Source organism: Haliotis asinina, chromosome 12 (assembly GCF_037392515.1).
Source record: "Haliotis asinina isolate JCU_RB_2024 chromosome 12, JCU_Hal_asi_v2, whole genome shotgun sequence".
Taxonomy (NCBI): Eukaryota; Metazoa; Mollusca; class Gastropoda; order Lepetellida; family Haliotidae; genus Haliotis; species Haliotis asinina.
In genome coordinates, this window is record NC_090291.1 from 50,096,984 (window position 1) to 50,111,211 (window position 14,228).

General features: G+C 42.8%; 1 protein-coding gene across 1 annotated transcript; it reads right to left on the reverse strand.

Annotated features, from left to right (window-relative positions):
• Positions 1-1,086: 1,086 nt before the first annotated feature.
• On the reverse strand, positions 1,087-13,767 carry LOC137258388 (mesenchyme-specific cell surface glycoprotein-like). Its single transcript, XM_067796051.1, has 10 exons — positions 13,548-13,767; positions 9,129-9,347; positions 8,694-8,889; positions 7,359-7,488; positions 6,686-6,800; positions 5,541-5,717; positions 4,451-4,507; positions 3,945-4,186; positions 2,433-2,656; positions 1,087-1,871 (listed from the first exon to the last, which is right to left on the reverse strand). The coding sequence occupies exons 1-10, from the start codon at positions 13,732-13,734 to the stop codon at positions 1,769-1,771; spliced, it is 1,650 nt and encodes a 549-aa protein (XP_067652152.1). The 5' UTR covers positions 13,735-13,767; the 3' UTR covers positions 1,087-1,768.
• Positions 13,768-14,228: the final 461 nt, after the last annotated feature.

Sequence of the window (14,228 nt, forward strand, 5' to 3'; positions counted from 1 at the left end):
ATTAACGTTTAGATATTATGGGTCACAAAAGTTTAAAGTGCTGAGTTTGAATTTGAACTGGCATCTTGGGCTGTGTAATTTCACATGATAAGCGTGACCTCGGGAGTTACCTCACGTTTGTTGTTGGTTTGCTTCAGCGAATACTGTGGGAGCTGTGAAAATTTCTAAACGATTGTGTTGTTTTTGTTTTTGATTCTCCAGAACTGCATCATATGTACATTAGGCATGGCTGATGAGGTGATGGACTGCCTCTTTGAATGGACGTTCATTTGTCTGCTAACGCTATCCTTTACCACTCAAGAGACCTTCCACTCGTCTACATTGAACTTACAACAGCTGTTAACAAATTTCAGTCAGTGCATCTGCTTTACCGGGGATATGAAGAAATGGTGAGGTAACATTTTAGATTTGTGGCCCAATATTTTAGATTTGTAACTCAGTTGTATTGTATTGGGAATCTGTAAACTTGTAACCTTGTATATTAGTTATGCAGTATATTGTTGAACGTTATATACATGTATGTGTTCTATTTTGCTGATTTACAGGCGACTCACAAAACTTTTGTCATGGTAATTACTACACCGTAAAACATTGCTCCTATAAGTGGTGTCATTTAAGTGTACGTTCTGGGACTCTGATTCTGAACTCACTGCATTATTGCTGCAGTAAATATCACATTGCTTATGTATGGTAGAGGTGACATATTAACTTGTAGAATCGATGGTTCCGACCACACCACGAGTACCTGGCAATACATCACTATCAGGTATATAAATAATACCAACAGTAGTTCACGAACAAATAAAAAGTCCATTTTGGTGTTCCCTGCCGTGATATTACTGGAATATTGTGTAACGGAGTTAAACGGAACTCACTCATGTATAAGTACAAGTCAACAGTTCACCTCAAATGTCTGGGGAAGAAGTCAGATTAGTGAAGTACATCATTATTCTGGCTGCTGAAGTGCCTCTTTTCGCCAGTGATATAACAGAGCATGTTTCAGTGTGACAGATCTGGTGGTATAGCGCTCCTACTGCACACTGTGTTCTTGGAAAACCGGTCTAAAAATGAGGGAAACGCACAGTGTACGACTGATGTCCATTTATTTAAGAGACAGGTTGTTCATCATTAAATCAAACAATTGTCCAAGAGTCTCGTTCAGACTAAGTCAACGCAAAACTCAACAGTGACACAAGTCCTTAGCACGTGATTTCATCTGGCCCGTTTTGCATCACCGGAATCGGTACCGGATACTGAGGTTATCAGATATACCATAGGGAGTTTGGTTAGGCGACAGACGGTGGTCAGGCGACTCGAGGCTGAAAGAAGCAGGGCTTACAGATCTTACAGAGGGCAGTTACTGACAGCGCAGCATCATTGCCAGAGCATCATTGCCGCGGACACAGACGTGACTGACAGAGGGTCGTCTTCACTGAGTGTCTGACGTAACACAGCATTTTACCAGCAAAAGGGAGACGGGACGATCTTGTTGATATGCTGATGTTTCAATACAGCTTCTTTCATGCATCTATCATGTTTTATATGCGCAACAAATTGCTTTAGAACTATGGTAAAGTCACTTTAAACGTAGACCTAGTCCTCACTATCCTCAGAAATAAACTTCGTTTATTGTAAAGGGGAAAAAGCTTTGGAAATGAATGAATGAATGAATCACTGAAAATCAGTGATGACACCGGGTGTTCGCGAAAGAGGTAAACATTTCCAAAACATTGGTCATGTAAGACGACATTACGAAACCTAAGGTATGTTAGACGGTGAGTTCCACTTCCAATATAGACACTGTTCCTGATACTGAACCACCGGCAAATAGGATGGGTTTTCCCGTTGGACTCTCGGACGCCGGGACAAACCTGGAAACAGAATAAATCAGTGTGTGTGAGTTGCCAGAGTATTCTACACATACTAACAAATCCGATTAATATGATCTGTAGGAAACATAATTTAGTATATTCTGCATTTATGGGATGAGAAAGGACACTCAACACAACACAAACAGATGGGACAATTTACGTAAAAGAGGCGGATATTTGACGGCACTGGATTTCATCTGTGATAGATACATTGGATATGATTTTTCATATTGTTATTTACATTATATATATATTTATAATTGATTTTGTCCTCTGAAAACAGGGACCACTTTTTAAGAATTTGAATACCAAAGCATTTTTGTAAAGAGTCAGAATACTACCACAGGTCGCCATGTACCGTACACTGACTGTGCAGTCAGAGATAGGAACACCGCTTCCACTTTCACCAGCCTTTCATTATAGTCAGACATCATGGACAACAGCTTCTTCTATTTCATACGTGACGCCTCGATACTGATGCTGGTACCGTTGTCTTCTATGCCTCCTTCGAGTCGTGTACGGGTTTAATCTACTGAGGACTATTATCTCCTGATAACTTACTTGTTATCTTCACAGTCGATCTCCGTGAGATCCCAATCATCGTACATCTGTTGCCAGGTTCTTCCCCGAGTCTCGGGGATGCCGTGATAGATGTGCTGGAACTTTGGATGACTCAGGTCATCTTTGACAGAGTATGTTACAATGGTTCCAGGTCTCTCGTTGGCAACGAAGAAGAGCGTGTAGCCATCCACCTCCCCCACTGTCACATCCTCCGTCTCCACACCCTGGGGGGGAGAGAGTAAAACGCAAGTCTAGAGAGTCGCTTCTGGTAATGTTTACTGGACACGGAGACCCTTGACAGAACCTAATGTTTGAATCGTTCCAGCAAGTATTTCTGATATTTTATATTAGGTTCTGACGTTAAGAGGACTTACTGAAATAGGTGGTTTGGGGCACACCATCGAATACCAGATAACAGACACGTGCAACAGTAAAACAGTCAGTAAACCGTTAATGCATTATACCCTCTGATATCATTGCTATGGGATGTCTCACAGATGTAAATGACATCCCTATATCTATCATGAAACCTCCCGGAGGCCCTGTAGTGAGTGAGTTTACTTTTACGCCGCACTCTGCAATATTCCAGATCATGCTCAATTCTGCCTCAAGAGGTTTGACACCTGGGATCAGTGCTCCACGTATAGACTTACATTGCTATCGAAAGAGTCTGTAAATAATCAAATCTGGACCAGACAATTTATCATGAGCATCGATCTACGCAACTGGGACATGATGTCAGTGAGCTTGACCACCCGATCCCGTTAGATGTTTCATATGACAAGCATGGATAGCTGAGTGAGTTTGGTTTTACGCCGCACTTAGCAAAACAAAATATTCCAACAAAATCACCTGAAATGGGCTTCACATATTGTGCCAATGTGGGGAATAGCACCCGGGTCTTCAGCGTGACAAGCGAGCGCCTTAACCACTAGGTGACCCCACCGCCCCTAAATCAGAGGAAGGGACTTGACTATTTCATCAGTTTTGAACAAGATCAGGTCATCAATACACCGATACGTCTTGACCACATTTAGCTCTGTACATTTTGCAAATACGACCCGAAAGTCCGTTAGATAAGCAAGGCAAGCTCAAGAAAAAGAAAAGTAATAGTTGATGACAAGGAAGTTCCCTGCTTCTTGCCTACGTCTTACCAATACATTACACTATGATATCATAAATAAGACGGTCCTATTCTTATGTCAGTGGACACCTACATTCCTGAATCTATCTGTTCCATGTTTAATAAAACTGCGCTATGTTCTAAAGAATGAAGTTTCCCCTCTAGTTTGTCACAAACGTGCCCCTGACCCTGTATTGAACGGCGACTGCCGGGATGTATGCTCCATTCCTTGTCGTTCCTTTTCAATAGACGGTCATGATGTCAGTCACTGGTTTCTCTGGTCCAGTATTTACTGACCGACATCGTATAGTTGGAATATTCCTGACAGCGATGACAAACAACTAACACGCACACAGGCTTGGAATTACGCCCACAGCAGCACGAGTTACCTTGTTATCAGATCTCATGTCGAAACTGTTGTACGGTCTATCGTTCTCGTCATCCAGTTCGCAATTAAACAGGTCATAGTGATGTTGGAGAGTTCTATCAGCGACGTCGTTGCCGCTGTCGTAGATGAGAGACATGTCTTCCGCCCTTCTGATAGACCAGCCTCTTCCACCGTAAGTGAACATCGCCTTTAAGAAACCCCCACTGTCCCTTTCAGACGGTGATACGCCGAATTTAAGTCGCCCTGTAAATGATTGCATTGTGTACACGCCAAGCAATTTTTCTTATGAGGTCGAAGTACGTATGTACGCAAAGATGGTTTGGGTGTGCAATTGCAATTCGGGTAAAAGAAAACCAAATCAGCTTATTATGATTATGAATTAATGATTATGATTATGGTCTCACCGAGCATGCCCTTACCCTATCACTTAATATTTGTGATTTTAGTGGATATGTCTTGTATGGGATTTTGGGCATATTATAATTTGACTGGCATTGTGGAACTCACCTAGTTTACTGTTGTCCGCAAGTTGTTGTAGGGTTGTGAAGTCTATGTTATAGAGATCTGAAACGCGATGCTTCACATGTACATATCTGGTAACGATGGATTCCCTACGTCATTCTTAGCACTTAGATGTTTGTTGATGATGACGAGTGGCGATTGTGTGGGATTTCATGGAAACGTACCACACTGCGCTAACATAAGGAACCATAGTCATGTGCTATCACAGGGAACAATCATAAACAATGTGCCATCGCAGTAGTCATGGTAAAACAATGTGCTATCACTGGAAATAATGGTAAAACAATGTCCTGACAATGGGAACGATAGTGAAACAATGTGCTATCACTGGGAATAATGGTAAAACAATGTCCTGACAATGGGAACAATAGTGAAACAATGTGCTATCACTGGGAATAATGGTAAAACAATGTCCTGACAATGGGAACAATAGTGAAACAATGTGCTATCACTGGGAATAATGGTAAAACAATGTCCTGACAATGGGAACAATGCTAAAACAATGTGCTATCGCTGCAAAAAATAGTGAAACAATGTGTATTCACTGAGAATGTTGGGTAATCCGTTCACACTGAGAACAATGGTGAAACAATGTGCTATCCTTGGGAACGATGCTAAAATAATGTGCTATCATTGGGAACAACGGGAAAACAATATATTAACACTGGGAACAATGCTAAAACAATGTGCTATCACTACGAATAAGGGTAAAACAATGTGCTGCCACTTGGAACAATGGTAAAAGAATGTGCTGTCACTGGGAAACAATGTGCTAACGCTGAAAACAATGGTAAAACTATGTGCTATCGCGGGGGACCATGTTAAGTCAATGTATTATCACTGGAAACCATGTTCAACCAATGAGCTATCGTGAGGAACCACATGAGAACAGGTTAGTGATGTCAGCGACAGGAATCGCACAGTCTGGAACATCGTAAAACCATACGTTACTGATGTTTATCAAAGAAATGCTGAGAATCATAATTTTGGATACAACTGTAAGTGAATTTGAATAATTTTTCATCTAAAGTTAACAACTGAAATAAAGTTTACAGTGAGAACGCGAATGTCTGACCTTGAGATGCAATTTTGGAGCCACGAGCTTCCTCGGACCACTGATACGCGCCATAGTCGTACACCTTGGCGTCTCCCTCGTTCGCCATCACTAGGTAGTTACCTCCCTTGAACCGGAAGTGCACGAAGGAGTCCGGTTGGTACATACCGTAGACAGTATAGGAGTTCATATTGGCACCTGGTGAAAATAGGAAATAAAGCGACTTTTGTTTAACGTGGCAAAACGACGTAAATGACAAGCTATCTCAGTCCATTTATGACACAAAGACCGGAATGAGATGAATAAAGGTAAATTTATGTGAACAAGCTTTTGCATGAGCACATCTCCACGCCACCGTCCTTCCAGCGCACCCCCTTCTCACAATTAAAAAAAAACACACACTAAAAAACAAGAGATTTTCATGCAGCTGCAACCAAAAGAGGACATCAATTATTGAAAAACATTGGCAAGTGGACATTTTTACACGCTCTGTGCATGCCCACAGCGAGTTGAAAAGTAATTTGGAACCACCGAGTAAGCGATGGTATAATGAGTGACATTTGCAGAAACAGTACTCAAGCTCTACTTTCCGTAAAAATAGATCTAGACAACTATTGTGTTGAGACGATCTTCTTTCGAAATGACTCTGACCTACTGCAGTGAGGTTACCTATTGCCGTGTCGGTGATTCGATAATTCTGGGATATATCTGAGACAAAATGTTCTGGTTTAAAGATGTTAAATTTCAGATATATATTTCAGTCAGACACCATATACCAAGCTATTCGCACAACACGATATGGTCTACATTTAAGTATGGATCCTTTGATTTGAAGAAAGAGGACTATCGACTGTCGCAAGCTATGATACTGCGCCAACCATTGCCACGTATACGAAATTGTTCAACGGTGAATTTTCGATCTATATCAAACTGCACTGGAGGAATGTTCTTATAGCTTAACGAACAGAGGGCGTCCAGGAAAAATACATGTACCATCGTTTCTCTCAACATTGCAATGAAGAGCACTGTCTTTCAAATCTTCAAGCCACATTCCATGTCTGCTAGTATCCCTTGAGAAAAGCTTGATTCGAAGGAATACCTTTGTACTGAGGCAAAATGCTGTCCCTGGACTAATGATTTACATTGACAGTGTGCAGTAATCTTACCGCCGTCCCGATCACTTGGATCCAGTTTTAATGAGCTCCAGTTCTTGTATCCAAGTCCGTACACCTGCAAGATTGTCTCAGACTCGAGGTCAACTGTCGCCACAGCATTGTTCTCCTGTCAACAATAGTTTCATCGTTACCGGAAATATATTTATAATTAAAGTGAGCGAATTGTGACATGCCAGAATGTCGGCAGCATGAGGGTGGGTTGATGTGACGATGCTGCGAGAAATATGATTGGCTGTATCGTGTGGAACCGAACCTTTCCGTCTGTCTTGTCACTGATCACCGTTTCCCCAACAGAATCTTAGACTGAATTACAGATATGAATACACAATGCCCTTTGGAAAATGTTGCAATGCAGCATATGCCATATTTTAGATTACACTTTCTCAGTAAAGTGCAGATTCTACTGCTTTTGTTGGGTTTAGTCCCAGTTGGGATTCGAACACACATCCTCAGACTCAGGCACCTAATCGCCAGCTTACAAACCCAGCCATCTCACCCACTCCGCCCCCGTGGCTTTAACACCAGTAACTGCGTCTGTGGGATCAATCCTGCTGTGATCTTTTTTATCATTTTGTCCCATTCCACAGGACACCTCGGTGTCAAGTGTACTGAGGCATTGGGAATGATGTTTAAGTGATACCAGGGACGCTGAAACCTCCCATACCTGCAACATTATGTATGCCTTCGTGTCGTCAGCGTTGATGGCGATATATTCTGGTTCCACGTCGTTGGAGAAGGGGTTGTTGTTCTCCCTGTACACGTGCCGGACGCCGGACTCTTCCAGGAATGGCACTCTGCGAACCCAGACGTGAACATGTTATCTCAAGGCTTAGTACTTCACGATGCACATTCCGGTTAACGAGAGACCATGTGGTTGACAACATGGGTAACAACCTACTCGTTGTGATGTGTGTGTGTGCACAGGTCGTGATGACATATCAAAATCTGTGACCCTTTAAAGCAGCATCAGCGAGTGAGTGAGTTTAGTACTTAGCACTATTCCAGCAATATAGCGTCGGTCTGAAATTAATCTACGCAACTGGGATACGATGTTATGTGTCAACCAAATCAACGAGTCTGACTATCCGACACTGTTCATCGCAATCTTACGACAAGGGTTATCAAGGGTTAGGGTTTGCCTGGGTCAGGGTTAGGGTGACACTATCAAGGGTTAGGGTTAGTCGAGGTCAGGGTTAGGGTGACACTATCAAGGGTTAGGGTTAGCCAAGGTCAGGGTTAGGGTGACACTATCAAGGGTTAGGGTTAGCCTGGGTCAGGGTTAGGGTGACACTATCAAGGGTTAGGGTTACCCCGGGTCAGGGTTAGCCCGGGTCAGGGTTAGGGTGACACTATCAAGGGTTAGGGTTAGCCCGGGTCAGGGTTAGGGTGACACTATCAAGGGTTAGGGTTAGCCCGGGTCAGGGTTAGGGTGACACTATCAAGGGTTAGGGTTAGTCGAGGTCAGGGTTAGGGTGACACTATCAAGGGTTAGGGTTAGCCCGGGTCAGGGTTAGGGTGACACTATCAAGGGTTAGGGTTAGCCCGGGTCAGGGTTAGGGTGACACTATCAAGGGTTAGTGTTAGCTTGGGTCAGGGTTAGGGTGACACTATCAAGGGTTAGGGTTAGCTCGGGTCAGGGTTAGGGTGACACTATCAAGGGTTAGGGTTAGTCGAGGTTAGGGTTAGGGTGACACTATCAAGGGTTAGAGTTAGCCCGGGTCAGGGTTAGGGTGACACTATCAAGGGTTAGGGTTAGCCCGGGTCAGGGTTAGGGTTATGGGCAGGGTTAGAGTTAGGATTAGATTGGAAGCAACCATCAGCTGGAAAGAGTCACAATGGAGATCGAACGTTTTATGAAACACACATGCCAAGTGACATTTCATCTTCTATACTGTTAAAGCTGATTCAGAATTACGCGAGTTACCCTGTTATCTTTCTTTGAAAATACACCCATAATTTTCTTTTTTGTAAGAGTATCCATGTCATGAGTAATTAATACCTTTCATTGAATCTTTCAAAATCCAGCGTGGACACCATCGGGTTGAAGCCGACTCCCAGGGGGAAGTTGACGATGACGACGAGTCCCGGGGGGTCAATGATGTGGTTTGGGGGGTACTCGTACGCCTCGCCCTCCACGGCCACGATAATCTTTTTACAGTCCTTCGTCGGCTTGACCATGTCGGGAATAGCGCCCACTGTGGACAGAGTGAGTGAGTGAGTGAGTGAGTGAGTGAGTGAGTGAGTGAGTGAGTGAGTGTGAGTGTGAGTGTGAGTGAGTGTGTGAGTGAGTGAGTGAGTGGGTGGGTGGGTGGGTGAGTGAGTGAGTGAGTGAGTGAGTGTGTGAGTGAGTGAGTGAGTGAGTGAGTGAGTGGGTAGGTTGGTGGATGATTGAGTGAGTGAGTGGTTTAGAGCGAGATTGAGAGTGAATTCGTACCTTGAACTTGCCGAACTTCATTGATCCGTTTTGTGGTGGGGTTGTATCTGAAGACAATCATCTTGCCATTGGCTCTGTCTGTTCTATTGTCCATGGCCGTGAAGATGTAACCCCCGCAGAACTCCACGTCCGTAAACTCCATACCCGGATATTCCGTATAAGCCAGGATAATCATGTGCTCTGGATTAGACACGTCGATAACGTGCACGACCGTGTCGCCTAGCAACAAGGAGTTATACGTTAGAAGACATAATCACTTCATTTTTATTTAAGTTTGAGATGTTTACTCAGCCTTCTAGGTCTAAACTGTTTCCGAACAAAATATGTAAGTGTATCCGCCAAGATTCAGCATAAACAGACAATTTATCTTGCGGTTTTCTGCGCTCTTTATATCACATGCAACAGTCATTTTAACATAACCAAATAATTGTTTCAATAAAACTATCTCGTCATTTAAAAATCATCTGTTATCTGTGTTAGACCATTTAGTCACAAAGTAGGTATCACCAAGGAGATCAACTCTGCTCTTGTTCTTTATTCCCACACAATTTGGAATTTCTTCTTTGATTGACAAATTAAAAAGCTGGGAACCTGGCCATAAACTACCACTTGTAATGTATCGATAATCTGGTATCGTTTAACACCCATGTAGCCAGATTCCTTCTGTCAAACTGCCAGGCATATGGGAGAAAAGTGAGACCGTCTCACCCGTTTCATGTTTAGATCAGACACAAAACTCTCACCACAAGACGAAACTTTGAGGAATGACTTCAACGCACAATAATAAACATTCCTTGTAGGTCAAGCATTAGTCATGCAGCTGCAGCCTGGGTGTTTCTACTTTACATTTGAGGTATGAAGGAGATTACTCTTTCTAAAATGCTTCAAAGAGTGTGACAGTGTATGGTTACAGTATCGAAGGTCACAGTAAACCGTTCACAAAGATTTGTAGTAGATGCTTGGAAGACATTCCCCCAGGATTCATGATGATTCGTGCTTCATCGATTTTGATCCTGCCAGCAATTGACTTTCCGCTGCATGTGTTTGTAACGGACGCTTCTACAGGATACGCTAACCGTTTCGATAACACCTGGCGTCATTATTATGTCTCTGAACCCCAGATCTTGATGAGACCTGATTGTAATTGCAGTGTGTCAGTCTTAGAATCAGTTAACCTTAGCATTTTTTAGACGTTATGGTTGCATATGATATGGGATTCGAACCCACCACAGGAGATACTGCAAAATGCTTCGACTCCCCACCACCACACACATACACACAGACAGACAGACACACACACAGACACACCCGCAGGCGCTATCTCTCTCTCTCTTTCTCTCTCTCTCTCTCTCTCTCACTCTCTCTTTGTTACTACTGCTATCAACGCTTATACTACATTGTCAAGTCCTAAAGTGCTTTATAAACTAATCCAGGGCAACTGGATATTGATGTCATAACATGACCTACGCTAACCTTTAGATAATCATACACCGAGCATGAGTGAAATATCCGATAAAGTGATGATTTTAGTCACGATAGGGCTTTGGTTCGGTCTGATAAAAAATACTCTAAATAAGATAATTCCCACATTCCCACGTGTCGTGTTAAGGTGATCATGTCTCAGTTTATATACAGAAAGTAAGAACAGTAACACAATAAGAAAAATATACCAACAGTAGAAAACATTGTGACATTTCGACTATATCATAAGAATATGTTCCTGAGTGACTTCCAAAGAGTGATGATGGGTTATAAACTAACGGACAAAAGAAACGATACCATAACATCGATATCACAAAACATTGTGTGAAAAAGAGAGTGAATATATATATTGGCAACACATGCTCAGTGATTTCATTGGAGTAACAAGACCTTTGAATCGCTGTCTAAATGTAGGATGAAGTGTCCGGTATTTGATCACAGATGTATACACAACAACACACGTGGTTGGTATCTGACATGTCTACCGTGGTCTTCAATGCAGGTCCTAGCTCTTTCATGTGCTCAGAACGTCAACCGTCGTCTATCTTGGCCAGAGTTCCTTCGCCATTCCTCGTAAAGAACTTGGACACGCTGACGTCGCTTTCCAGGAACAACGGCTTTCGCAAGAATCTGACGATCCAAATAGTCCCACATGTGTTCAGTTGGGAGCATATCAGATGACCTGGAGGGCCAAAAAAGCACATTGGCGTTGTATCTCTGCAGAAAATCCAGGACAATAGGTGCTGTACGAGGACGGGCGTTCTCCTGCTGGAATATGACCCGGTTACGGCGTTGAGTTAGGAATGGTAGCACAAACGGACGCAGAACTTGATCAATGTATCGTACAGCAGTGCTACTACCATCCACAACACGAAGATCGTCACATATGCTGCCCCAAACCATGACACCACTGCCACCAAGCGGTTCCATTTCCTGTGCACAGCAACGCTGTACACGTTCTCCACAACGTCTGCAGACACGAGACCTGCCATCATTCCTGAACATCTGGAACCTACTTTCATCTGAGAACATAACTTTCATGGGGCAGTGGGGTAGCCTAGTGGTTAAAGCGTTCGCTCGTCACGCCGAAGACCCGGATTCGATTCCCCACATGGGTACAATGTGTGAGGAACATTTTCTGGTGTCACACGCCGTGATATTGCTGGAATATTGCTAAAAGCGGCGTAAATCAAACTCACTCACTCACTCACATAACTCTCAATCACTGTCTGTTTTGCGACCAGCGAAGCGAGGCTGTCGAAGACGTTGACGTCGTTGTTGAAGACCATGAGTCTGTAGGCGAGGTTACAATATTGTCCAAGTCGTCGTGCTGCTGTTTGTCAAGTCCAGTCGCTGTTGACGACATCACAAGTAGGGAACGAATTCTAAAGTGCAAGACACGTAAGTAGTGATTCTGGTTGGGGGTGATGACACGAGGTTTCCCACTTGTGGACCTGTCTAATGTCCGCCCTGTGTGCCTGTAGCAAAGGTTTGTGTGCGTTCTCATACCCCAAAGATACACGTGCGTCATATAATCCGTTCGCGAGATTGTCGTGCTTTCGTGCTTAACGACCTGTTGCAGTGATACTGTTCATCCAAACACAACATGTTTCATGACAAATGCTACGGAGGAGCTTTGGCGATTCAGTACCTACAAAATCTGACTGCGAGTCCAAATTTTACAACTGTCATAAACACATGGAGTGGACATTAGACACATGCCTTTGAAGCGGAAATATTCAAAACACCACCTACTCCTCTACAAAACAACATTTAACGGTGTTATCCTGTTTAAATAATTTTGTGCAACATGGTGGTTTTTGGTCTTTGTTTTGGAAGAGCCTATCCATATAAGTACCTCCAAAGTTGCATAACTAAACGATGACTCTGTTAGATAAACACTGATATCCAGTTATCAGGCAATACAAGTTTGAAATATTCACAGGAAACGTCAAACATTTGGCATATATCAGAGAATGTGATCTCTGCTTTCAGCTGACACCAGTTCCGCTTTGGACATCTGATACTCCTTGACCTTGCAAAGAATATGTGTATGACTTAAACATCCTCAGCTGTTGTGGTTGGGAAGGTATTGTGATTCTAACTACACCACGGGTACTACTATTTTACACATGGACATTTCAGGGATCGATTTGGTATTGGTTTCGTCACTGTCAACAAAGATCTAACAATAATACTGCAAATGATACAAAGAAACTCTTCTCACGTTGCACGATGGTTTGAGACAGATCTCCTGCATTTGATAAGTCGTTCGTGTAAGTGAATAAACTGTTTATCCCTAGAAATTCCTGTGACTCTAAAGAGAAATAGCTATGACTGCAATATGAATGGAGAACTGAAACTGAGCAATGACACCGGGTGTTTGCATGTTCAACCCTACAGAAAACGCCTACCAATCACAAAAGTAAGTGAGTGAATATGATTTTACGTCGCTTTTGCATATTCCTGCAATATCACGGAGGGCTCCACACAGTTTAGCCAAACCGATGGAAGACGTTCAGCGTGACGATCTACCACTTCTAGGCTACTCTGGATGGAAAAAGTAATATGTGCTTGGCCCCTCTCAGCATAATACTGTACCAACATCACCAACACACCATATAATCAAGTCATCGATGGACCAGAAAATGCAGTGTTACGATAGAGCATTTATTTGTCATTTCGAAACTAATACACGTACTACCTACATGACTTATGAACGCTGTGTGTATGCAGAAATTCTATAAGAATCATCGCAAGATAAATCTTTGTTTACCTGAAATCAATTAAAACAATTCAGTTCAAAGAACGACAAAAATCGTTTTAACCAGTTATTCCCTAAAACATATTTCAATGGTAATATAAGGCAAAAGACAAAAACGTTGAGTGGATACCACCATGAGAAACGCATATTCTAATATCTTGATGTCAACTCACCAACTGTGTAAAGAATTCTGTTTTCCCAATCATACGTAAGTTGTTCTACAGCAACTTCAGACAGCGAGTATTGTGGACCATTTTGGTAGCTGTGAGGCAGGAATATCGATGAGATTTTCCTCAACTGCACAGTCTCCCCTAGAGCTGCCGTCACAACCACCAGACAAATCAGAAGTCTGAAGACCATCGTGCAGTTCTCGTGTGTCGATGGACGGTCCAGGTGTGACTGTCGGATGTGGTATTTGGAGGGCTATATAAAGAAGGCAAGCACGAGTTACATTCTCACTAACCACGAGTGATGACGATGAACATTTCCTCTTATGCTTTCCAATATTCTAGCCCGTTCGGGGTTCATATACACTTTTATAGCAAACAGTTAATTACAATCGTACACCATACTGTTTTCTTCCTGTATAATTGATGTAGTTGTAGATAGGTTGATCGAGCATGACACTGTTGTGTTTCCACGATGCCTGAAAGCTGCTATGTTGATGTAAAGCGTTCTTTTTAAAATTCGTATGAAAATACGGCATGTAAATGTCAGGTCTGTAGCGGAAGTCTGTGGAGAATTCTGTTGAAATATCCTGCTGGAATGCTGCTGTATGGATTGAAATGTCAGAACTGATTGTATGTGGTAGTGACTCTTCGTGACTTAATTGTTGGGTGTCATCATGCCCCAAC